This window comes from Lepus europaeus, chromosome 14 (assembly GCF_033115175.1).
Source record: "Lepus europaeus isolate LE1 chromosome 14, mLepTim1.pri, whole genome shotgun sequence".
In the NCBI taxonomy this organism is placed as follows: domain Eukaryota; kingdom Metazoa; phylum Chordata; class Mammalia; order Lagomorpha; family Leporidae; genus Lepus; species Lepus europaeus.
The window spans coordinates 86,096,231-86,123,888 of NC_084840.1; the positions used below are offsets into that span (position 1 = coordinate 86,096,231).

General features: G+C 42.0%; 1 protein-coding gene across 1 annotated transcript; it reads left to right on the top strand.

Moving 5' to 3' along the window:
- On the top strand, positions 1–27,658 carry LOC133773501 (uncharacterized). The gene is made up of 7 exons (XM_062210816.1): positions 1–93; positions 2,624–2,726; positions 5,763–6,375; positions 25,894–26,091; positions 26,202–26,319; positions 26,641–26,783; positions 27,572–27,658. The coding sequence occupies exons 2-7, from the start codon at positions 2,668–2,670 to the stop codon at positions 27,656–27,658; spliced, it is 1,218 nt and encodes a 405-aa protein (XP_062066800.1). The 5' UTR covers positions 1–93; positions 2,624–2,667.

Sequence of the window (27,658 nt, forward strand, 5' to 3'; positions counted from 1 at the left end):
CAGGAGCACCTGAGCAGGAGTTGAGACTTGGAAAGTACCAGAATGTTTTGTTGCTGTGACCAGGGCAAAAGAAGTCACCAGTGACATTGACAGGTGAGTACAGGTCAGTAGTGGTTATGCCTTCCCCCTCCCAATCCTTTTCTTCGACCCCAGTCCAGACAGAGAGAAAACACCCAGAACAGCTGCCACCATACCCAGTGAGTAGAGTATTTCATGGCGGGTCCACATGAGCAGCCACCTGTAGTCAGGAGCTAGAAATCAAGCAGAAACTCTGAGGTGAGGCATAGGAATTTAACTGGTGTCCTCACTGCTAGGCCAAGCACCTGCTCCAACAACCTTAATTGATGTAAAATACAGACAGAGAAGAATGGGACTTCCTTTTGCAATCAAAACGAACAAAAGCACACCTTAGGGCCTTATGAATTTCAGAATGTCAATATCTAGCCATAGTTCCTTGTCTAAGAACTTTATGGAAGGCACACTCTGGGTGACCCTGACTTCTCAGTGAATACCTCTGGCTCCCTTCATAGAATATTTCTCTTTCAATTACTGGGAGCTTTTTTGCCATTTTCCTCCTGGAACACTCATAGATTACAGCGACTGACCCAGAACCTCCAAAAAGACATTTCAATTATCAAAAAACTTCTGAGCTCTTGCAGGGGGAACTTGACCACTGTGGTCATTTATCTGCCTTTCTCTTGTAACATACTGTCTACTCAGAATTCACCAAATAGTTCTCTGGGTCATGGGAGCGGAAGAACGCTCTCACATTCATTACTTTACCATTTGGCACTTGCTATCCTTTATACTACTGAGAAATCTTCCTACTCTCTTTTTTGATTTGCTGAAGGGAAACCCTATGGTTTATTATTTACCTCCAGTTAAAAAGACTATTGAGGTTACTGGAAGTCCTTTAATCATTTTATTATCTTCATGAAGAAGTTCAATGTCATTTGATGGTCCTATAAGTGATCATTCCAAGCCACTTTATTTGGACATTTTCTGTGTTATCTATTAAATCTCTGCTGTTGGCATTTTTAATTGAGGGTGCCTGCATGTCACTGTGAATGTAAATGATATCTATAGCATGGGTAATATGACCATCACAACAGTATTTACCTAAGAAGGATCACTGAAGCACTTGTGGCTCAAGTCCTGGTTTCATCCTAACTTCAGCTTCCTGTTAATGCACACCCTGGGAAACAGCTGCTGATGGCACAAATACTTGGGTCCCTGCTACCCATGTGGGAGACCTGAATTGATTTCAAGTTCTCTGTCTCTCTGACTTGGAAACACAAATTTAAAAATGAATTTATGCTAAAAAAAAAAAAGAAATGGAAGTGAGGGTGTCACCATATCACCGGGTGTCATTCCGTTCATGAATCATGTCTTCGTTCTTTGTAAAGTATGTGTTTTTCATAGTATTACATTTTCAGGGTGGTTAAATCCACAGAACATACAATTCACCATCTGAACCATTTTAAAGTGTATACATCAGTGGCATTAAGTATGTTTAATTGTTGTACATCCATCTCCAGAACCTTTTCATCTGTCCCGTGTGCAACTGTATCCATAGCCCCTCCTGCCCTGAGCCCCTGGCAGCCTCCACTGTACTTCCTGTCTCTATGAATTTGACTACTGTAGGCACTTTATATATGTGGAATCATAGAGGGTTTATCTTTTCTGACTGGTCTATTCACTTAGCTTAATGTTTTCAAGACTCATCCATGTTTTATATGAGCAGCCTGTGTCAGAATTTTCTTCCTTGGATATACCATGTTTTGTTTACCCATTCATCTATCCCTAGAAATTCAGGTTGTTTCCTCATTTTGGCTCATGTGAATAATGTTGTGAACAAGGGTGTGCTAATATCTATTCAAGACTCTGCTTTCAATTCTTTTGAGTATATACCCTGAAGTGGAATTACTTGATCATGTGGTAACTATTGTGCTTTTTCTATTGAAAACCCATAGTGTTTTTAATGGCCACAGCTTTACGTTCCCACAAGCAATGTGCAAGGGTTTTCATTTCTCCACATCCTGACATTTGTTGATCTTTTTAAAAGATCAAAGTGTCAGCTTTGAAGATGTCTTTAGTCAAACCAAGATAGAGGAGACAGAAAGACAACCATTCTCTATTTTCCCATGTACTGCTATCACAAAAGGATTCACTTTCATTTTTTAATAGAGCATAGGCATGGCCACCAATAGCCATTACTATAAATGACATGGGATTTTTCTATTTGGTGATACTCATTATATGTGACTATATACCAACTGGTATGGAGAGAGCCGAGAAGCACTACTTCCAGGCATCAGGGCTCTGGAGCCTGGCATGCCATGTAGATCTGTGTGATTGAATGGGGATATGTTCTTTAACCTCTCCACTCAGTTGTCTCGCCTGTAAAGCTGAGATCATAATCACACAGCCATCATTGTGCTGTCATGATGACTGAATACAGTTTTATTTCTAAAGTGTTTGGAATAGGACCTAGCCTAAACAAGCCTTAAACTATACAGTAAGCATGTAAGAACTCTTTTGTGAGACTCAGGGATCTGGGGCTTTGCTCAGAGCCTGAAACTACCTAACTGTAGGTGTTTCCCTCTCTGTGATTCTTTTAAAGCTGGCTGGAAAATTTCTTCTCCCTGTTCAACATCTTCAACTGCCATGAAGAGTGTGTTCCATGCTCCAAACATCCAAATGTACGGAATTTTTAGGCTCCACCGGTAAATTTTATTTATTTATTTATTTATTTATTCATTCATTCATTCATTCAATCAATCAATCTATCAAGAGGCAGAGACAGAGATATAGAAATAGATTTTAAAATAAATAAAAAGACAAAGGCTGGTACACAGGCACACAGAAAGATCTTCCATCTACTGATTCATTGCCCAAATGTTCACCACAGCTGAGATTGTGCCCTGCTGTAGAGTGGAACCAGAAATTCAATCCTGGTCTCCCATGTGGATGGCATAGACACAACTACTTCAGATGTTACCTGCTGGCCAGCGCCGTGGCTTAACAGGCTAATCCTCCGCCTTGTGGTGCCGGCACACTGGGTTCTAGTCCCGGTTGGGGCGCCGGATTCTATCCCGGTTGCCCCTCTTCCAGGCCAGCTCTCTGCTATGGCCCGGGAAGGCAGTGGAGGATGGCCCAAGTCCTTGGGCCCTGCACTCGCATGGGAGACTGGGAGAACGCCTGGCTCCTGGCTTCGGATCAGCACGATGCGCCGGCCGCAGCGGCCATTGCAGGGTGAACCAACGGCAAAAAGGAAGACCTTTCTCTCTGTCTCTCTCCCACTATCCACTCTGCCTGTCAAAAAAAAAAAAAAGAAAAAAAAGAAAAAAAAAAACACAGATGTTACCTGCTGTCTCCCAGGGTTAGCATTTGCAGGGATCTTGAGTAAGGAACAGAGCCAGGACTCGAACCAGGCAGTCTGATATGGGAAACACAGGCATCTCAAGTGGCACTTGAAACAATGTGCCAAACACCAACCCTAAGGGTAAAACTTTTAAATCTTTAACAAATTTAAATTTAAATCTTTAAAAAAATGTAAACTTTGGCCGGCGCCGTGGCTCACTTGGCTAATCCTCTGCCTATGGCACCCGCACCCTGGGTTCTAGTCCCAGTTGGGGCGCCGGGTACTAGTCTCGGTTGCTCCTCTTCCAGTCCAGCTCTCTGCTGTGGCCCAGGAAGGCAGTGGAGGATGGCCCAGGTGCTTGGGCCCTGCACCCCATGGGAGACCAGGAGAAGCACCTGGCTCCTGGCTTCGGATCAGTGCAGCTGCCAGTTGTGGCAGCCATTAGTGGAGTGAACCAACGGAAGGAAGACCTTTCTCTCTGTCTCTCTCTCACTGTCTATAACCCTCTCTCTCTCACTGTCTAACTCTGCCTGTCAAGAAATAAAAAAAAAATTTTAAATGTAAACTTCAATCTTTCAAATTAAATTTCAGGAAAATGTGTCTCACTCCACAGGTTTCAGCTATGGACATATTTTCTTGGCAACTACCACATTCTCCTTCCTTGATTCCTTTTCCTCATCCAGATCCCTGATTTGTTTCCATTTCTTCAGTCCCCCAGTTGCAAGGAAGTACTAATAACACAGTGAATTAATCAAATGGGTGATCAACTCCAAATACATCTTACTATGGTAACTTCCCACGCTGTAAAACTGTAGCCTTCCGGTGACTTGGAAATACATTTGGCAGAAGAGTGGGGAGTAGTGGCTACAGTGTTGTAAATATCAGGCTTCACAGCAAGGAGATGTAGTTTGGATGCCCCTAACATCTTCTGCATGGGCAGTCGCTCTCAGCATCCACACACCTGGTACCCCGGTAGACCGGATCTTGGTCCTTTCTGTTGAACAACAGGGCAGGATGTATGAGCAGTGTAATTTTCTGATTATTCCCACCCGTTATTCCCAAGGATTCTAATGGACAGATGGTCCTAGTAAGTTGATTTATTTTTTTAAAGATTTATTTATTTATTTGAAAGTCAGAGTTACACAGAGAGAGGCAGAGAGAGAGAGAGAGAGAGAGAGAGAGAGTTCTCCCATCTGATCATTCACTCCCCAATTGGCTGCAATGGCCAGAGCTGCACTGATCCAAAGCCAGGATCCAGGAGCTTCTTCCAGGTCTGCCATGTGGGTGCAGGGGCCCAAGGACATGGGACATCTTCCACTGCTCTCTGAGGAAATAGTCAAGAGCTGGATTGGAAGTGGAGCATCTGGGACTTGGGCCAGCACCCATATGAAATGCCGGTGCTTCAGGCCAGGGCAATAACCCACTGCACCACAGCGCCGGCCCCTAGTAAATTGATTTATAATGTCAAAACTGCTTCATGGAAGATGAATAACTCAGGATTTTTTTAAGTTGCATATAGAAGATGTTGAGATCTGAAGGTACAATTGAGCAAATGGTGGTTGAAAAAATGTGAATCTGTTGTGTTTAATACAAGATCTGTTGTGTTTAATACACAGATCCTTAAAATTGTGTTCCTTCTGCTTGCAAGTATAAATGTATGTGTGTTTTGCATTTAAAAACATACAAACTAGAAAAACATGTAAAGAATCAAAGTCTAAAACATAAATATTTAATGTTAAGAATTGAACTTTTGGTGTGTATATTGTAAATTTTCAAAGAATGTGTGTATATATGTATATATACATATCTAATCAGGTGGGAATTTTCTTCTGACAAATTATCATATCACACGTATTATGGTTCATTTTCTGGTATAACACAGAAATTTCTTCTTATAGTTCATATTGATTAACTGATCCTTGGTGATAGCTATATGATATTCCACTATTATCTCAGATGTACAACAGTTTAAGCATTCCTCTATTTATAGACATTTTGATTATGTCTAATTTTTCTCTACAGCAAATGTTGCTGAAACTAACATCTCTTTACAAACGTTTTTGCAAGCCTAGACTTAGTCTGGAGCTGCTAGATAAAAGTATAAACATTTGAACTTTTCAAAGATCTTGTCAGACTGTGCTCCTAAAATGCCTTCTGAACTCCTACCTTCACCCTGTCATGGGTTCCTAGGCATCTTTTATTGTTATGCAAAATATTTAGAGGATTGTTTGAAGGCCAACATGCATATAACAAACAGTTCAATATACCTTTCTGGCAAGGACAGGATGTAGGTATTGCTGCCCTCCCTAAACCATGGCTCATGTAATCTGATTTGGTTTTTTTGTTTCCTCTCTGGTGCCCCTGGCATGAATTCACAACTCCTCCACCTCATCTTCAGTTTGTCCGAAATGAAGCAATGGATCTACAAACTCATTGGTCTCTTCTTCAGTTATCTGTCCTGGGCTTTTGGTGTGAGCCTTGTCAACAGCAGATCCTGGCGCGTGTGGGAATTCGACAGCCAGACTGTGCCTTTTGTGTTCATTGGATTTTGGGAAGCCTTCTATTACGAAAAAGTTAACATCGCTGGTTCAGTAACACAGGTGCCGATGCATAGCCCTATCAATGGCAGCTGGGTCATTTCGACTGAGATTGAATATGGGCGGGACCTGATATTGTTGCCTAGCTTTATGAAGACGACTGTTCTGATCTTCAGCACAGTGGCCATTCTGGTCAGCTGGATCAAGGCACCATACCTAGAGTTCATCCAAATGTGTTACAAAATATCTGTCTTCTTCCTTTTCACCAGCTGTGTCTGTACCTTTACTGTAGTGATCTGGAATTTCACTGTGGATTTTTATGGACAAAGCACTCTTGACTTTCCCCTTAACTTTCCTGTTGACAAAGAAATCCTGATAAGGAAACACTTCAGCTTTGTGTTTCCAGTAGGAATCTCAACAGCCACTCTATCACTAATAAGCGCCATCATGTTTCTCTGTGAGTTATGTTTAGCTGTCGGGGGCCAGCATATGACCAAAACAATCAATCTTACTGCTACTGGACTGTCCAATATAGCCGAAACATTGGATCAAGTTCACTCAGGAGTACTTTTAAACCATGCAGCTAACAATTACTTGATGTTAAAAAATCATATAAGTTGTAAATCTGTAACAGAAAAATGTTGTTTTAACATTACTAACAATGTGCCCTATATAGAGTCTGTTATTGATAACCTTAGGAGTAAAATACAATACATGTTTATTACTAACCCCCTAACATTTGGAGGGTTTCAATGGATTCATTGGTTATTAATGTTGACTGGACCACTACTGCTTTTCCTACTTGGTATGGGATGTTTTCCTTGTGTTCTGCATTTTATGCTGACTTCACTACAGTCTGTATGAACTGACATTCATCATTATTTGTAATCACAAATAATTAATATTTGGCTGTATGTTTCATCTCTCACCTAATGTTGGGCTGGAATGGTACTCAGAGACGGGTAAGACGCTCAGCATCCTGTACCAACCTAAGACAGGGCTCTAGGCCAAACTGCCAGAGTTACCGATGACGGGTAAGGACAGAGATGACTGAGGGCAACCTAAGACAGAGGCCATTCTCAATTAAATAAAAAAGGGGGAGATGTAGGCAGCCCATAAACAAGTCATAGACAAGTCAAGGTCAGTCTTGGCTTGTGAAATTCCTAAAAGGAAAAAAGGTCACCTATTCCCATGCTCCAGAAGAATGATCAAACAAGAATGCTCCGAGTGGCAGTGGATCAGCATATCCATTCAGGAATCTTATTACTAAACCAACGGGTCAACGTTCTCCAGGAAGAACTGAATCTTAGACGGGGATGTGGGGAACCCCCTGCTTGGTTCAATCTGTTGCGCTTTGCGCTACTCCGTTTACCTGGCATAACTATACTCGTCTTGCTAATTTGTCTCGCTCTTTAGGTGCCACCTTAAACCATACCTGGAATAGTAATTTCACTCGTTTGCTGCGTGAACTACGGCAAGAGATTTGGGTTCTTAACACAACTGGACACAGATATTTGGTCCCCATTCGAAGTCATCGCTACAAAACCCCCCTCCCCTGCAATACAGCAGGTGTTTCTTGGTTTCTTGGACCAGTAGCCAGAGACGGGTAAGTGCCTTGAGGGATGGCATGCAACCTAAGACAGCGGAGGGCTGAGACTGCTCATGCAAGTCGACCCTCTGGCAAAGACGGGTAAGCTGCCACTCCGCTCAGGGGCGCCTAAGACAGGCGCTGGTCCTAAAGTAAAAAAAGGGGGAGCTGTGGGGAGCCGGCCCCCACAACCTCTGTCTTCTGCCTGCCTGTAGACTGATGTGAAGTAATACAACCAAACGTTCCCACCGTTCCAATGTGCGCAAACAGAGAGGCTATCAAAAGGACAGTACATACCCTCTAGGACACTCTAAAACAGGGGGCTGCAGTATGTGATATGCCGTGGAAGCCTCGGTCTCTCTCTTCCTAACTGCCTCATTGACCGCTTGCTCCTACACTGTTCTTAGGGTGGACCAGTAGTCAACGACGGGTAAGCACTCGCAGGCTTCTCTAGCAACCTAAGACAGAGGGCAGGACATGCTTCCTATATCCTTGATGACGGGTAAGCAGAGTAAGCGCTGCGGGGCACCTAAGACAGGCACGAATCCACGCCATTCAGCGTTTAACGCGAGGGACTTGTGGGGGATGGATCCTCCCCCGCGGCCCTCTGGACAGTGTAGACACCGGTTACCATAAACACCAGGCCATTCTTGTACAAACAAGAAGGGGGAGATGTCGGGGGCCAGTGGCCCTGGCCCGACATGAGATGCAGCAGGCTGAGGCTGTCCCTTATCTAATCCTGTTTCCTGCGCTTATTGTCCTGATGGCCGAAGGCACAAGATTTTTCATCCCACATTCCTGCAGGCAGAATGTGACTTCTGATGAAGGTCTATGATGTTCTTTGCTCTATCTGCAGAGCTTGTACCCTGACCATTGCTACTTTGTAAACTTGCTCTGTTCCTGTGCTATGCATGATTACACACAATGAATGTTATCTGTATGGGGCCTGGGGTATATATCCTTGTGTTTCTTGGTGCTCGCTGCTGGAGGCTGAAGAGTTTCTTCAGGGAGACTGCCTTCAGTCCCTCTCGCCGGGCCCCCTACTTTGGCCTGGAACGCGATGAGGCAATAAACGTGGTGATGAATTGACTGAGTGCTGCGTGTCTCCATGTGGTTTGTCGGGTGGCCTCCGACATTTAGCAGAACGGCTGAATTGAGTAAAACCCCTGCCTGTGGACGATCATTCAAAAGAGAAGGTCTAAACTGAGGGCTTTCTCAGTTTTGGAAGTTTTATTAATTTTTGGAAGGCTGCTGGTAGAAATTTCTTGAAGAAATTTTCTGCATACAGAAAATACTGTGGCTATTATCTACACATTAAATATAACACATATTTGACTCTTGTAGTGTGTGTCTCAAGCTTATATTCTCTTCTGTTCCAATCTGTAAAGCTACCCACCTCTGAAGCATTTCTCTTCTTGAAATCTGCAGGCAAATATCTTCTGTACACACACTGCCAAAAACCAAAAGCAGGGGAAAGTACTGGTGGTATAGTGCAAGCATGCATCAGTGAGCACAAGCAACTCCGTGTTGAATGAGAGTTTATATAAAAAAAAAAAAAACTCATATATGCCGCGGACCGGCTCTCGCGGAGACACCGACCGAGGGAGAATGAGGGGTGAAGGCTCTTAGGAGAATCAGGAATCGGCGGGGAAATGACAGACAGACACACACGTTATGGGTATGCTGCTGCGATTTATTGTAGTAAGGCTTGGGTTTATATAGTAAAGGACAATGCTACAGGCAAATGTTAAACTTTTATCACAAAGGTTGACAAAATGAGTTAAAACAATGATGTCATATGAGTGGTTTTATGAGGAACATAGTGGGGACATTGTTTTTAGACAATTTACTGAGGATGAGAATTGACCTTTGGCTTAGTTTTGTTTTATGAACTGTTTAGGGGAATTACTGCCCAAGGTTTTGCTTGCTTTTTTAGATACTTGGAGATAACTTCCGAGCAATCTTAACATTTTTCTGTCACTATGATGGGAACCTAATGATATGTTTTGACTTGCATTCCTAGCTCCCTCGTAAACAGCTTTAGTAAACAGAGGGGCAAAGATTGTTTGAATTTCTCCATAATCTTATGGGAAACGTTAACTTTTTTTTCTTGATTTTCTTGTTTCTGATAATTGTGAGAGCAAGCAGTAAAGTGTAAACACAGCTGGTAGATAATGCATAATGAGATCATCAACAGAGCAGAGACACAGTGTCCCCAAAGTCAGCAAGGACAGTCTTGGCTTCCATAATGTGAGTCGGGGGTCATTACAACCGCGGACTGCACAGGAACCGCCTGAGGCTCCACTCCACAGAGCGCTAACCTCAACCCTGCAGCTTTAGACCCCCAACGCAGCAACATCTTGCTACGCGGGTATCACAGCTGTGGGCGTGGCAACCTATGTTTTCACTCTCGCTTAATTAGCAAATTGCATGGCAATGCCTTCAAGTGTGCCAGAAGGCTGGAAGGAGAGGACAGAAGATTTGTGATAGTTACTTAGTTGATCTCCCTTAGGACCTCCCCTTCCCATTGGGTAAATTGCAAATGCAGTCTCCTCTCAGGATCGTAGCAAGTCCTCCTGGTCAGAGGAGGGAGATGTCCTTGCTCATGGGTACCACAGTGGCATTTGTGAATAGGGTAGGCCTGAACAGTTGCATTAGGATTTCACCAGTCATTGCATTTTGGGAAATAGTGTCTAACCTTCTACTTCACTGATCCTCCCTTGGCTGAAATAGACAGACTTGAGATATTGAAGCATAATTGTGCCTCGGTGTGCAGAGGTGTCAGTCAGGGTTTACACAGTGTAGGTATGCTTGTCTGCCTTGTCCAGTGGAGGTTCAGGGAGAAGTGGAAATGAGTGTGTGCCATCTGAGAGTAGTTACAAATCTATTGACTTCCACCAGGAGATGCCGGTGACTCCGGGAGTCATTATCAAGAGTGTTTTCCTACATGTAGTAGAGGAATGAGGTGAATAGACAGTGATAACCCTATAGCCTTAGCACCTAGCATAGGCACAATGTAGGTATCTGAAAACATTCGCAGAATGCATATAAGGCAATGGGAAGCAGACTGTTTCTGGTGGCAAAGGCTATCTGATGCTGTCAGGAACCCCTGACTATGGTTCCACAAGGAAAAATTGTCACTGTGGGTGGGAGTGTTGTTGTCACTCTCCTGAATCTGACAAACCTAGGGGAAGAGCCACCCCACCCCACTCTGTCCTGAGCATCCTCTGAACTGGGGAAAAATGCCTCCTCCCTCTGGCATGCCCTGGCTAGGGTGTCACATCCTTAAATAATTTTCCACTTTAATAAATAAGAAGAGTTTCTCTTGATCTTTTAGTAACTCATACCTGGATTATGTTAACTGATTTTAAATTGTTGAGCAAGTCATGCATCTTCTATTTGGAGAGCAATTTTCTCCCTTAATGATTTTCTCTGTGAGCCTTCAGCATTCTGTGCAATTCCTGGTATTTAGATTTGCTGTTATTCACAGCCCGTGGACATTGTCATTGCTGAGGTAAACTCCTAGTCAAGAAATGTGCGCCAGCATCATTGGTTCTCTTTTAGCTTTTTCCTGTACCTTTAGAACAATTTAGTATTTCAAAATTTCTTGCTAAGATACCAAGAGTTTGAGAAAAAAATAGATCATTCTTCAATCAGCTTCAAAGTAGGTCAGTTTGGGAACGACCGTAATCGTGTTTGACATTTTGCTTTAAACAAAGTCACACATTGCTAACAACTTAAATACACTTTCCTCTGCAGAGACAAGATAAAAAAATGGACTTGTTTCCTTATGGGGGTGAGGTTTGCTATGTAAGCTGCACTTCCTCATAGAAAAAAGGATGGGAGAGAGCTTATAAAAACAGGATGCTATTGCCTGTAGCTGGTCAAATGATTTTCCTTTCATTCAACTGAGAGACTGGATCCCTGCAGACTGCAGAAAATTCTGGTTCCAGTCAGACTCCTTCTCACACATCTTTTGAGTTCTTTTTCCTCTATCCATTGTTCAAAGTGTGCTCCTAGACCAGCGCTGTGGCATGGTGAGTAGAGCTGCTGCCTGTGATGCTGGCATTGCACAGAGGCACTGATTCTAATCTGGCTGCTCCAGTTCCTATTCAGCTCCCTGCTAATATGCCTCTGAAAGCAGCAGAGGATGGCCCAAGTCCTTGGGCCCCAGAACACTTGTGGGAGACCCAGAGGAAGCTCCTGACTCCTGGCTTTGGACAGGCACAACTCAGGCTGTGGTGGCCATTTGGAGAGTGAACCAATAGGTGAAAAATCTTCCTAAATCTATATATATGAATTACATGAAATTTGTTTGCCTTAAATAAGGAAAAGTATTTTCAAGTACATTATAGTTACTATTGGTCTTTTTTATTTTCTTAAAATTTTTATTAATATAAAATTCAATATTTTATTTACTATATTATCAATATAATATATTAATATAAAATAATTTTATTAATATAAATATTTAGTGTATTTCATAGGTGCAATTCTAAGAAGATAACCATAATGATCCCCCTCTCTTTCCCCCTCCCTCAATCCCCATCTTTCCTTCCTTTCTTTTTTTTTTTAATCTTTGCAAAACCATAATTTCAGTCCACTCTATTATCACAGGTTTAATGAACAACTAACCATAGTATTCAACAAGCAAAAAAATAAAAGCACTATAGTTCTACAAGAGTAAAAACAACAATCAAATCATAAGATGTCCTTCTCATTCCTACATTTTTTGTATTCTACATTAACTACTACATATCAGAGAAAACATGATATTTGTCATTTTGAGACTGGCTTATTTCAGTGAACATAATGGTTTCCAGTTGCACAAATTTTGTTGCAAAAGATCGGCTTTCATTCTGTATTTATTGTTGAATAGTATCCCACAGTGTATACAGACCACATTTTTATCCAGTCATCAGTTGATGGACACCAGGGTTGATTCCAGATCTTCACTATTGTGTATTGAGCTGCAATAAACAAGGGGATACAAATAGCTATTTCATATGCTGATTTCATTTTGTCTGGTTGATTTTCAGGCGTGGAATGGCTGGGTTGTATGATAGATCTGTTTTCAGATTTGAGAGGAATCTCCATGCTGTCTTCCAAAATATTTGTACTAGTTTACATTTCCACCAATAGTGTACCAGGGTACCTTTTCCCAACATTCTTAGCAGCATTTATTATTTTTTAATTTTTGTGTGATAGCCATTCTAACTGGAGTGAAAGGAAACCTTATTGCATTTTTTATTTGTATTTCTCTGATGGCTAGTGATTCTGAGCGTTTTTCTTGCATCTGTTGGCAATTTGTATTTCGGCCTTTGTAAAATGCCTGTTTGTCTTTTGCCATTTCTTAACTGAATTGTTTGTTTTGTTGTTGTTGAGTTTCTTGAGCTGTTTACAGATCCTAAATATTAGTTCTTTATCAGTTGCATAGTTTGCAAATATTTTCTCCCATTCTGTCAGTTGTCTCATGACTTTGTTAAGTGTTTCCTTTTCAGTATAGAAAGTTCTTAGCTTGATGTATTCTTATTTGTCTATTTTTACTTTTATTGCCTGTACTTCTGAGGTCTTTTCCAGTTCATTGCCTGTAGCATTGTCTTGCAGAGTTTTATCAATATTTGGGTAGTATATACATTTTGATGATATTAATTCTTCCATCAATGAACATGGAAGATTGTTCCATTTTTGTTGTCTTCTTCTATTGCTTTCTTTAATGCTTTATAATTTTCATCCTTGGTAAAATTTATTCCTAGATATTTAAATTTTTTTTAGCTATTATGAATGGTACTGATCTTACAAGTTCTTTCTCAGCCTTAGCATTGTCTTTATAACTCCTGAGAGTTTCAATAGTCTCTTCATGGAGTCTTTTGGTTCTCCTATATACAGAAACATGTCATCTGCAAACAGGGGTGGTTTGACTTCCTTATTCCCCATTTGTATCCCTTTATTTTCTTTTTCTTCCATAATGGCTCTGACTAAAACTTCCAGGACTATATTCAATAGCAATGGTGAAAGTGGACATCCTTGTCTGGTTCCAGATTCAATATTATGCTGGCTGTGGATTTGTCATATAGTCTATTCATTATGTTGAACAATGACCCTTTTATACTCAATCTGCTTAAGGTTTTTTTTTTTATTAAAGATTTATTTATTTATTTGAAAGTCAGAGTTACAGAGAGAGAGAGAGAGAGGCAGAGGCAGAGAGAGAAAGAGATCTTCCTTCCAATGGTTCACTCCCCAGTTGGCCGCAACGGCCAGAGCTGCGCTGATCTGAAACCAGGAGCCAGGAGCCTTTTCTGGGTCTCCCACATGAGTGCAGGGGTCCAAGGACTTGGGCCATCTTCTACCGCTTTCCCAGGCCATAGCAGAGATCTGGATCAGAAGTGGAACAGCCAGGACTCAAACCGGTGCTCACTAGGGATACTGGCACTATGGGTAGTGGCTTTACCTGCAAGGCCAAGGGCCGGTCCCCTGCTTAAGGAAATTATATTTTGTTAAAATCTTTCTCTGTATCCATTGAGATAATCATATGGTTTTTATTATTCAATTTGTTAATGTGATGTATCACATTTAGTGATTTGCATATGTTGACACTTGGTCCTGGTAAGTGATATTTCTGATGTGTTATTTGATTCTATTAACTAGTATTTTGTTTAGGATTTTTGCATCTATGTTCATCAGGAATATTGGTCTATAGTTTGTTTTCTTTGCTGTATCTTGTTCTGATTTTGGAATTAAAATAATGCTGGCCTCATAGAAGAAGTTTGGGAGAATTCCTCCATTTAATTTTTTTGAATAGTTTGATAAAAATTGAAATTATTTCTTCTGTCAGAGTTTTGTAGAATTTAGCAGTGACGCTATCCTTTTGGGCTTTTCATTGTTCGTGTGCTCTATTGGTCTATTTATGTTTTCCATGTCTTCATGCCTCAATTTTGGTGCATTGCATGTGTCCAGATACCAATTCATTTCCTCTTTATTGTCCAGTTTGTTGGCATATAGCTGTTTCTAGTAATTTCTGATTTTTAAAAATTTCTGTTGTACCCATCATTGCATCACCTTTTTCATATCTGCTTTTATTAATTTGGGTCTTGCACCCCTTTTTTGCTTAGTTGGGCCAATGGTATATCAATTTAGTTTATTTTTCTTTTTTCAAAAACAGCTCTGTTTCACTGATCTTTTTTATTTTTTTTGTTCCAATGTTATTTACTTCTCTAATTTTAATGATTTCTTTCCTCCTACTAATTATGAATTTGGTTTGCTCTTGTTTTTCTTGGTCCTTGAGGTGCATTATTAGATCATTTATTTGATACCTTTCCATTTTCTTCATGTAGGTGCTAACTGCTGGAAACTTACCTTTTGACACTGATTTTGCTGTATCCCATACATTTTTATATGTGGTGCTGTCATCTTCATTCATTTCTAAGATTTTTTAAATTTCCCTTTTTATATCTTCTTTTTTTAAAAAAAGATTTAGTTATTTATTTGAAAGGCAGAGTTACAGAAAGGCAGAGGAAAGAGAGAGAGAGAGAGAGAGAGAGAGAATGTGTCTTTCATCCACCAGTTCACTCCCCAAATAGCCTCAATGGCTGGAGCTGGGCCAATCCGAAGTCAGGAGCCAGGCATTTTTTCCCGGTCTCCCAAGTGGGTGCAGGGTTCCCAAGGACTTGGGTGACCTTCCACTGCTCTCCCATGCCATAGCAGAGAGCTGAACTGGAAGTGGAGCAGCTGGAACTTGAACTGGTGCCCATATGGGATGCTGGTACTGCAAGTAGCGGCTTTACCATCTATGCCACAGTGCCAGCCCCTGCTATCTTCTATGACCCCTGTTCATTCAGGAGCATGCTATTCAGTACCCATGTGTTTGCATATTTTCCAGAGTTTTTTAAGTTGTTAATTTCAATTTTTTAAAAAGATTTTATTTATTTATTTGAGAGGTAGAGTTACAGACAGTGAGAGGTAGAGAGAGAGAAAGGTCTTCCTTCCATTGGTCGGGAATCTACAGGATACTGTTAAAAAACCCAACATTCGGGTTCTAGGAGTTCCTGAAGGCATGGAAAGGGAGAAAGGATTAGAAGGCCTTTTTAGTGAGATACTAGCAGAAAATTTCCCGGGTCTGGAGAAGGACAGAGACATCCTAGTACAGGAAGCTCATAGAACTCCTAATAAATATGACCAAAAGAGATCCTCACCACAACACGTCGTAATTAAACTCACCACAGTGAAACATAAAAGATCTTAAAATGTGCAAGAGAGAAACATCAGATTACTCTCAGAGGATCTCCAATTAGACTCACAGCTGACTTCTCACCAGAAACACTACAAGCGAGGAGGGAATGGCGAGATATAGCCCAGGTACTAAGAGAGAAAACTGCCAGCCCAGAATATTATATCCTGCAAAGCTCTCATTTGTGAATGAAGGTGAAATAAAGACCTTCCACAGCAAGCAGAAATTGAAAGAATTTGTCGCTACTCGTCCAGCCCTGCAAAAGATGCTTAAAGATGTGCTACACACAGAAACATGGTTATCAATATGAAAGAAGGTAAAGGAAGGAAACCTCATAGAAAAAGATCACAGGAATCTCAAAGCATGTATTAGAAAATATCTTTGGCAAATGGCAGGGCAAAGTTACTCCTCAATAGTCACATTGAATGTTAATGGCCTGAACTGCCCAGTTAAAAGACGCCGATTGGCTGATTGGCTTAAGGAATAAAACCCATCTTTTTGCTGCTTACAAGAAACACATCTTTCCAACAATGATGCATACAGACTGAAAGTGAAAGGCTGGAAAAAGATATACCATGCCAAGAGAAATGAAAAAAGAGCGGGTGTAGCCATCTTACTTTCAGACAACATAAACTTTACCACAAAAACTGTTAGGAGAGACAAAGAGGGGCACTATATAATAATTAAGGGATCCATTCAACAGAAAGATATAACGATTATCAATGTTTATGCCCCTAATTGCAGAGCACCGGTTTATTTAAAAGACTTGTTGAGGGACTTAAAGGGAGAATTAGATTCCAATACAATAGTTCTGGGGGACTTCAATACTCCACTCTCAGAGATAGATCAACAGGACAGAAGATCAAAAAGGAGACAGCAAGACCCCTACCTTTCACCTTACACAAAAATTCACTCAACGTGGATTAAAGACTTAAATCTACGGCCAGAAACCATCAAATTATTAGAGAGCATTGGAGAAACCCTGCAAGACATAAGTACTGGCAAATACTTCTTGGAAAAGACCCCAGGAGCACAGGCAGTCAAAACCAAAATTAACATTTGGGATTGCATCAAATTAAGAAGTTTCTGTACTTCAAAAGAAACAGTCAGGAAAGTGAAGAGGCAACCTACAGAATGGGAAAATATATTTGCAAACTATGCAACAGATAAAGGGTTGATAACCAGAATCTACAAAGAAATCAAGAAACTCCACAACAACAAAACAAACAACCCACTTAAGAGATGGGCCAAGGACCTCAATAGACATTTTTCGAAAGAGGAAATCCAAATGGCCAACAGACACATGAAAAAAATGTTCAGAATCACTAGCAATCAGAGAAATGCAAATCAAAACCACAATGAGGTTTCACCTCACCCTGGTTAGAATGGCTCCCATTCAGAAATCTACCAACAACAGATGCTGGAGAGGATGTGGGGAAAAAGGGACACTAACCCACTGTTGGTGGGAATGCAAACTGCTTAAGCCACTATGGAAGTCAGTCTGGAGATTCCTCAGAAACCTGAACATAACCCTACCATACAACCCAGCCATCCCACTCCTTGGAATTTACCCAAAGGAAATTAATTTGGCTAATAAAAAAGCCATCTGCACATTAATGTTTATTGCAGCTCAATTCACAATAGCTAAGACCTGGAACCAACCCAAATGCCCATCAACAGTAGACTGGATAAAGAAATTATGGGACATGTACTCCATAGAATACTACACAGCAGTAAAAAACAATGAAACCCAGTCATTTGCAACAAGATGGAGGAATCTGGAAAACATCAGGCAGAGTCAATTAAGCCCATCCGAAAGGGACAAATATCATATGTTCTCCCTGATCGGTGACAACTAACTGAGCACCAAAGGGGAAACCTGTTAAGTGAAATGGACACTATAAGAAACAATGACCTGATCAGCTCTTGTCCTGACTGTTGAGGTACAATGTAATACTTTATCCTTTTTAGTATTTTTTTGTTGTTTTTGTTGTTCTAGTACTAGTGGTTGAATTCTGTAATTAACACACAGTTATTCTTAGGTGTTTAAATTTTAACTGAAAAGTGATCCCTGTTAAATGTAAGAGTGGGAAAAAGAGAGGGAGGAGATGGACAATTTGGGACATGCTCAAGCTGACTTGCCCCAAATAGTGGAGTTAGAAACGTGCCAGGGGATTCTAATACAATTCCATCAAGGTGGCATGTACCAATGCCATCTCACTAGTCCAAGTGATCAATTTCAGTTCACAATTGATGACTCTGATAGGTCTAAGAGTCAAAGGGATCACACAAACAAGACTAGTGTCTGCTAATACTAACTGATAAAATCAAAAAGGGAGAGAAAGATCCAACATGGGAAGCGGGATACACAGCAGACTCATAGAATGGCAGATGTCCTAAACAGCACTCTGGCCTCAGAATCAGCCCTTAAGGCATTCGAATCTGGCTGAAGAGCCCATGAGAGTATTGTAGGCATGGAAAGCCAAGATACCATGGAAAAGAAAAAAAAAAAAAAAAGAAGAAGAAGACCTAACTGAAAGATCTCTGCAAGTGAGATCCCAGTGGAAAGAACAGGGCCATAAAAAATGGAGGTACCTTTCTCTGAAGGGAGGAGAGAACTTCCACTTTGACTATGACCCTATCAGAATAAGATCAAAGTCGGTGAACTCTAAAGGCTTCCATCGCCTTGGCAACTCATGACTAGAGCCTAGGGAGATTACTGAAGCCATAAACAAGAGTGTCAAATAGTTAAATCAACAACAGGAGTCACTGTGTACTTACATCTCATGTGGGATCTGTCCTTAATGTGTTGTCCAATGTAAAATGATGCTATAACTAGTACTAAAACTGTATTTTTACACTTTGTGTGTCTGTATGGGTGCAAACTGATGAAGTCTTTACTTAGCATATACTGAATCGATCTTCTGTATATAAAGATAATTGAAATTGAAAAAAAGGAAACCTGGTGTTAAATTGGAAATTGCATAGAAAATTAATTAATTTTTTAAAAAATATCATGTAGGATCTCTGTCTTTAATGTGCTGTACACTGTTATTTAATGCTATAACTAGTACTCCAACAGTATTTTTTCACTTTGTGTTGCTATATGGGGGCAAACTGTTGAAATCTTTACTTAATATATACTAAACTGATCTTCTGTATATAAAGAGAATTGAAAATGAATCTTGATGTGAATCGAAGGGGAGAGGGAGCGGGAAAGGGGAGGGTTGCAGGTGGGAGGGAAGTTATGGGGGGGAGCCATTGTAATTCATAAGCTGTACTTTGGAAATTTCTATTCATTAAATAAAAGTTTAAAAAAAGGTAATTCAAATCAATTGGTAATTTACAATAAGGAGTTAATTTTTTTTTAAAAAGCTATTAAAACTGCTATATTGGTCTATTATGTTATGTTGTATGTGTATACATATTGTATGTCTACATGGAAAAATTTATTATAGTTTTATTTTTAATTGGCTTATAGATAAAAGATTGTCCTTAAATTTAAACAGCTAAAATTATTCAAAGATATATTTTAATTCATGTGACCTAAATCTCTTATCATATGTTTTAAACTTGTTGGTAAAAAGAAACTAAAAACATTTTATATGTTTGTGCTTAAATTTGCTGGTTAAACAAGCTACATCATGTTAGATATTTAAGAGATGTTTCCAAATATATGTATTCTTAATATTTATGGAAGGCATTGGACCTTTGGTAAATGTTTTCTTAAGTTGTTATCTAATGGGTAAAACTGCTTGCTAAGTTTTCATGTGATATTGCTATTTTCAGTAAGCGATCTGGGACTTGCTCTCTCATTTCTCTATTCTAAGCCCAACTTGTTCTCTATCTATTCTCTTCAAGGTAGGAAACTAATTCTATTATGAAGGAATCTCCAAGATTCAAAATTTGATTTTTAGTTCTTATAAAAGGGGTAGCTAACATTCTTATGTAATAGCATAGCCAAAATAAGAGCTTAAATTATAATTTCTTAGCTAGATTTACTTCGCCATCAGCAAGGTAAACAGTAAACAGCAAAGACCTCCCTTTCAGAACAAAGGGAAAGAAAGTTTTAAAGTGAGAATATAGTTTCCTCATGGGCACTGTCTGCTTCAACATAAACTACTACAGAACATGCCTGTGACTGCAGACTTCTAGTTTAGGCCACTGAAGATTAGAGATGGAACTTCAGCACCCCCTTGACTTGCATCCTCTGGTCTGTTTTAACAAAAACCAGGAGGAAAAGAAAGCGAGGCATCAGAAATGTAGAGATAGGTGGCAGGCCTTTTAAAGGCTACTCTGCACAGTGATCTGCCCTCAAGGAGACCCAACAGGCCAGTCCACTGCAGTGCCTTTCAATGTGGCAAGCTTGGGCTTCAGCAGAAGTCAGCTATGAAGAGCCCTGGCAGCTCTGCCAGCCAAGGGTTGGATCACTGGAAATGGACCTGCCCTGGAATCGAAGGATGCCCAGGTCAGAGCCACAGATCTTATTGGCTCTAAGCTGAAAAGCCCTTTACTCAACCCAGCTTCTAAGGTGACCACTGCTGCTGAGGAGATGGCTAAATAGGGTCAGTAACACTACAGGCAGAACTGTATATTTCCTGTTGGAGTTGCCACTTGCCTTTACCTGGCCAGCTCTCCTCCCAGGCCAGCTAGGTAATGGAAGTCAACAGGGTGCCTTCCCAAGGAGGTTCACACCTCCCTTAGGATGTAGGCTATACGAAGAGATAGATGAGTCTGAGCCTCATAATTTACAAGGCTTTAAAGCCCACCTGATTATTATCGAGCCTTTCTGTCAGGTTCTATTAGCCTCTCAATCAAAAAACTTAGTTGTAGCTTATTCAGCACCTTTCTTAGGTTCTCTAACAACAACTCTGTCCTCTGTATCTAGCCCACTTGGGCCTCATTCCTTTGTAACCATAGCCTCGCCTCTACCACCAATGGCTGTACTCCCAAACTGTGTGTACTGATGGTCCTCTCCCCCACTTAATGTTGTGTGATTGTTAAGAATTTCTCTACAGACAAGCCCAGCTACCTGCAAAGCTAAGTGGCCTTTTCTCCCAGTCTTGGCTGGGACCAGCTTTAAGCACACCCATCAAACTGTCCCCACAAGGGTCCAGAGACTCCCCCATTTCCTCTCCTCTATGAAATGGTTAATGCTACTCTTAGGATCATTGGTTACTATACTCAACCCTGTCTTTTATACTACAGTGTCTAAGTGTTTACAGCAAGTTATAATGGAACAAACGAAGGCCTTCAGCAACCAGGCAGTCAACCAAATGCTGCTACAGGGATATACTCCGCTCCCCACCCAGGAGACAGTGGCTTCAAACATCACCCCATGTCAGCAGGAAGTAGCTCTAAAGACAGATCATCGTCCCTCTACCCCTCCTGGACTTTTGGGACTAATGTAACCCCATACAAACCCTGGTTTATAAAAAACAAAAGGGAGGAATGTTAGGAAACTGGCGCAGTTTTAGCCAGGTGGCCACATGGCCCAGCTGCCTGAGCCAGGCTCCACCCCCATCCTAATGGGATTAGCTGCTCCTGCTTCCCTGCCCGCCCTCAGGCAAAGTTTTAAAAGGGCCTTTTCCTGAACACGTGCTCTCTTGGCTCTGCTCCCTGCTCTCTTGGCCTCTCTTGGCTTCTCTCCTCCTCTCGTCTCTCTTCTCCCTCCTCTCTGTCTCTCTTATACTCTCTCTCTTTTTTTCCTTTGCTGCCCCTTCACTCCAGTCTGTAGGGTGTTCCCCAATAAACCCTTTCCCTTACTCCGGTGTCCGGTGTGCTTTGCGACGGCTAACATTAATATATAACATGGAAGGTCTTTATTTCACCTTCATTCATAAATGAGAGCTTTGCAGGGTACATTATTCTGGGTTGACAATTCTTTTCTCTTAAAACTTGGAATGTATCTTGACATTCTCTACTAGCCTGAAGGGTTTCTGATGAGAAGTTCACTGTGATTCTAATGGGAGATCCTCTGAAAGTAATCTGGCATTTGTCTCACACACATTTTAGAATATTTTCTTTATGTTGTACTGTGGTGAGTTTGATTACAGTGTGTCATGGTGAAGATCTTTTCTGGTCATGTCTATTAGGAGTTCTGTGTGCTTACTCTACTTGGATGTCCTGTTCTTTTCCAAATTAGGGAAATATTCTGTTATTAGTTCACTAAAAAGGCCTTCTAATCCTTTCTCTTTCCACGCATTCAGGAACTCCTAGAACCCAAATGGGGGGTCATTTGATAGTATCCTGTAGATTACAGAAGTGTTTTTTAGTTTTTGAATTTCTTCTTGTATTTGGTCTGACTGCATAATTTCCTGTGCTTCATCTTCTAAGTCGGATATTCTTTCTTCTGCTTCACTGATTCTATTAAGGCTCTCCACTGCATTTTTATTTGTTCTATTGAATTCTTTATTTACAAGATTTCATTTTGATTTCTCTTTAAGATCTCAATTCCATGGGAGAAATTTCTTTCATGTCATGTATGGATTTCATTAGTTCACGCATTTGCTTCTGATTACTTCTAAGTAATCCTATGATCATTATTTAAAATTCCATTTCTGGCATTTCTTAATATCATCATCTTCACAATCTAGTATTGAAGTGTTGTGTTCTTTTGGGGGCATCATGTTGTCTTCATCATTCTTGTTTCTTGAATTTGCGCATTTGTTATTCAGCATTTGTGGAGGACTCTTGGTTTCTTTTTTTTTTTTTTAACTGTGGCAGCTTTTATCTTTGGACTATGTCTGAGTGGATTAGTGGAGTGTCTGCTTTCAGTGAATATCTAGAGGCGTGCAGTGGGTGTAGCCAGAGAGCTCTGTTCAGTGCTCCAGGGTGAAGGTCATATCTGAGGTGACACACCCAGGTTTGGCATGGTAAATCTCTTTTTTTTTTTAATCAGATGGAGGTTTCATTCTTGTTGGTTGGCATAGATCAGCTGAGCTCCTCTCCTCAAAGAAGACCAGTGCCTCGATGCTAGTTTTGGTATATTATTATTATTTGGGTAAATTATTCATCTGTTCTACCCCAAGGACCTCACAAAAGGTCTGTGTAGTCCTCAGTGTAAGCTCAGATTCCCCAGCAATGTCCCTTGCCAGGTAAGCAGGGAGTCCTGATCATGTGGCACCTCCTACAGTGTCTGCCAATGTCCTAGCCACACCCTGAGTCCTCCCTCACAGCCTCTGTGTTTTCACTGTCCCAGCACACAAGCCTACCACAGGCATGAGCACCAAGCACCATCTGTTCTCCCCGCCAGACTCCGGAGTCTCCACTTGGCTGATTGCTGGGCACAGACACGAACTGGCACAGCTGTTATATATGTCCAAAATGGCACCTGCTCTCTATCAGCTTGTTACAGGACACAGTTGCAAGGTGACTGGGGAGAGAGAAAACATGGGCCCCCTTTGTTTTTTCTCCTCTACTTTGGCAAGTACACTATCCCCCAGGGGGCTCCAAGCCAGGTTCCCTCTAGGCTCTTACTGCAGCTTTATTGCCAGTAGCTTGGGCTGATGAAGTTTGGTGTTACCTCAGTCTCCAATGCTGCTGCATAGGCTATCGGCTACTGCAGTCCTGAGTTGGACATGTCCTCATCCTCCATGCAGGTCCACTGTGTCCCTGAAATTTGACTAGAGGTTCCTGTGCTGTTTTCTCCCTAACTCTTCCCTGGGAGTACACTGTTTCTACCTTTTTTAAACTATCTTTTCCTAGTGAGAGCAGCAAGCTCCCTCCCTTCTCTACCATCTTACTCCCATCTCAGGACTGGGTTTTGTGATACAATCATTTAAGCTCCCATTTGGGCCATCTGCATCACATATTTTTTTTTATTTTTAATTTTTTTTAATTTATGTGCTTGAGAGGTAGAATTACAAAGAAGGGAAGAAACAGAGAGAAAGGTCTTCCATCCACTGGTTCACTTCCCAAGTGGCTGCAATGTCCAGAACTGGGCTTATCCGAAGCCAGGAACTTCTTCCAGGTCTTCCATGATGGTATAAGGGCCCCAGCACTTGGGCCATCTTCTGATGTTTTCCCAGGCCATAGCAGAGAGCTGGACCAGGAGCAGCCGGGACTATATCCGGCATCTATATAGGATGTTGGCACTGCAGGCAGAGGCTTAGCCCACCATGCCACAGTGCCAGGCCCTGTATCCTATATTCTGATGCAACTTTTGCTAATGCACCTGGGAGGCAGCACATGAGGATGACTCAAGTGCTTGGGTCCTTGATAGCCACATACGGATGGAGCTCCTGGCTTTTTGGCTTCAGTGTGGCCCAGCCCTGGCTATTGCAAGCATTTGAGGAATACCAGCAAATAAAAGATATCTATACTCTCTTCTCTCTTGCTCACTTGTGCGCGTGCTCTCTTTCTCTTTCTCTCTCTCTCTCTCCTCTCCTCTCCTCTCCTTTCAAATAACTGTATGAAAGACTTTTAAAAGGCTTTTTCTATTAAAAATAAATCAATCCCTGCAACTTCAGTGAGTTCATTTGTTAAGTCAGTTTGTGTGCGCATGTGTGGATTCTTTAGGAGTTTTTTTTTTTTAAGATTTATTTATTTATTTATTTGAAAGTCAGAGTTAGGGGGTGAGACAGAGAGCTTCCATCCACTGGTTCACTCCCCAGATGGCCACAACAACTGGGGCTAGGCCAGGCCAAAATCAGGAACCAGGAGCCCCCTCCACGTCTCCCATGTAGATGACAAGGGCCTAAACATTTGAGCCATGTTCTGCTGCTTTACCAGGCCATTTGCAGGGAGCTGGATTGGATGTGGAGCAGCCAGAACATGAACTGTTGCCCATATAGGATACTGGCATTACAGGCAGCAACTTAACTCACTGTGCCACAATGCTGGCCCCAGAGGGTTCTATAAAATAGGCCATGTTATCCATGAATACAGATAGTTTTACTTTTCCCATTCTAATCCTGGTGCCTTTAAAATTTCTTTTTCATGCCTAATTAGTGTGACTAGAACTTCCTGGGCCATGTTGTCTCGAAGTTCCTGACTGGAGGGAAAAGCTGTTACACTTTCACCACTGAATGTAGTGTTAGCTGTGCGGTGTTCATCTAGGGCTTGATCATGTGAAGAAAGTCCCTTCTACTCACACCTCCTTTTCTGAGCACACCTCATGATTTCGTGGAAAGTCCTGGGTGAAGAGGTGTGTCAGAGGGGAAGAAACTGAGAAGCAGGATGTTTTGAAATATCTTTCTTCTCCTCTCAGCTGTTTATAGAACAATACTTATAATTTGGAGGTAGTTTTTTACTTAACATTATAAAGGCCGTTTATTCTCTGTGACCTGTTTGCTTGGCTTTTCCTCTCTTCCAAAGAAAGCCTTTAGGATCTTCTGTGACTTTGCCTCTTTGGATGTGTGTTGGGGAGGGAGCTGGTGCAGGAAGACTGGTGGAGAACATGTGTTATCCTTGTCAGATGTGTGTTCAGCTGATGTGGGATTTCATATCTGTTGCTGTGATAGTACTACTGCAGGGAGTCTGGAGAACAGGTATGATAATTTTCAGATATGTGTTCAGGTGACATAGGATTTCATGTCTGATGCTGGGATAGGGAATGTGGTCCCCTGGCCCTGCCTCTTCATAGGCATCTGGGAGTTGTTGCCTGAACCTGCTTGGAAACTTCTCATGCTGCAGGCTCCGACTGCCCCCTCACCTTCCTCCCGCAGCCATTCTGTTCATAGCTAGATGCACCTTTTTAGTGTCCTGTCCCAAAAGGCCTCCAGTGATGTGGGGTTTGAAACAGGTACCCGGCTGAAACGAGGGGGCTTCAGGTGCGGGACATGAATGCCAGTGCGTGTGCTTCCCCGGGATGCATCCCAGGTGTTGGCGCTTCTTGAGGCCAGAGGCAGGCGTGGCTGGGTGACGCTCAGTGCCCTGCTGACCTTACCCGCCAGGTTGGAGGACACGAGACGCTTAGCAGTATTCACTGGGGCACACGTCCTTTCTCGGTGCTCTCTGGTGAAGTGGCCCAGGCCCAAGACGAGAGAGAGGTTCATGAGAAACCCAAAGAAAATGTGGGTCTGCTGTGTTGCTTTAGAAGATGGGCTTGGTATGTGTTGGGGTGGTTTTCCACCTGTCCTAACTGAATTGAGTGCAGTTGCACGTCAGGGCACCTCGGGAGAGAACAAGCCTCCTGTCCTTCGTGCAGCTGATGCTCCTTGAGCTCTTGTGGTAGGGCCGGGGGCACCGACAGAAAACTGAAAGAAACAGTGCAGTCTTCAGTTCTTGTGGGAACTACCGTCTCCAGAAGTCCGAGGCAGGCATGCACAGAGTTGTCATGATGCGAGGCTTGACAGGATCCAGTGGAGAGTCCAACTTTGTGATTGTGGACTGTTTCCTCAAAGCCTGCAGGGGAGCAGGGAGCTCCTTGCAGGTTGATTAGTAAGGACTGGCTTCCCCTTTCCCCACTTCTTTTCCTTCGGCTCTTTGTTCTCCCATTCCTGTTCATACGGCTCCTCCGGTGTCCCTCCCTTGTGTGCACAGAGGATTCTTGTGCGCATGCCTAGTGTCTTGAGGATGGACAAGACACCGCTTGCTTCTGTGGAAATGAACGTGCCATGTATCACTTTGATGCCCACGGGGGAAGTTCTGTCGTTCTGCGGTGGGCGTATTAGGGTCCTGGGATTCTGGACAAGCTGAGCCCTGAGCAGAACTTTGCCCAGGGGTTTTTGCAGGGGACCCCTTGGAGTTGGGCTGTGGGGCGGGGGACTTCCAGTTTCTAGTTGGGAAGGAAAGAGAGACAGAGATCTGGTGTGGCACAATGAGATGAGGCATTTTTGTTTGTGGTTTGGGAGAGGGCGTGTGATGTGGCCATTATGACCAGAGCCCAGACAAGTTTAGAGGTAAGGCGAGTGGCACAGCCTTGGAAGCAGCCTGTGAAATGGGGATTCTGAATGCATCTGTGAGCTTTGTGAGGTCCTAGGCGTGGCGTTGTTAGAGTCCAAAAACATCCACTGCCCCAAGAGTGACTCCAAGAGGCACTCTCATGCAATCAGCATAGGGCTTATTGTTCAGTCCAGCATGCGGGGGGCCCCTGATCAAACAAGCGGCACCCAAGAGAAAATGGTCAGGGTTTTTATACATTAAGGCATCTGATTCAGATTAGTTACTGTTAGACAAGATTAACCACTTAGTACAAAGCTAACTATCAGTATATGTCAAGACAATTGTTTTATAGGTACATTGGAGGCCGAATATTATTCACTAAAGGGAGGATCACAAGACTTCCCATTACCCAGGAGGGACCAGGTCACTAAGGCCATGAGAATAGTTCAAGAATGTGGTAGGGATATTCATCATAAAGCTTACACAAAAAAAGTTACAGATCTGGTTAATATTGTCCTAACTCAAGGCTCCCTAGTATTACAAAACAGGTAAAAGCTCTTATTGTGCCTGCATAAATCATTAAGTGAAACCACCGGCAATGGGGAGGAAAGAACAGGGTAGGGTCACATTAAGGCTACTTTCTTTAACAAAAGGAGCAAAGGAGCAAAGGAGAACAAGCAAGACAGTTTCTAGTTCCTAGTACTAAAGGGACAGATTTTTAAATTTCTTTTATTTCTTCATTCCCACCTTTTCTTTTGGATACAGTCTCTAATCTTAGAGCCGATCAGCTTCTTCCTCATTAAGTGTCACATACTGCTGCCTAATTACCATGAGCTTAACATTACTGATCTGTTTTTGGAAGAATGTCACAAGTCTGTTTACAATACAAGGTCCTGTAGTAACAATGAGCAGTAAAATCACCAAGGGACCCCAAGGGCAGATAATAATGTAGTCAGCTAAGGGGATTTAGTAAACCATGACTCAAACCATCCTTGTTGTTGAATTTTATCCCACTGTCTTTCTTTTAGGTTTTTGCGGAGCTGAGCCATGTTATCCCTAGCAACCCCTGTTTTATCTACATAGAAACAACATTCTCCTCTAAGGGCAGCACATAA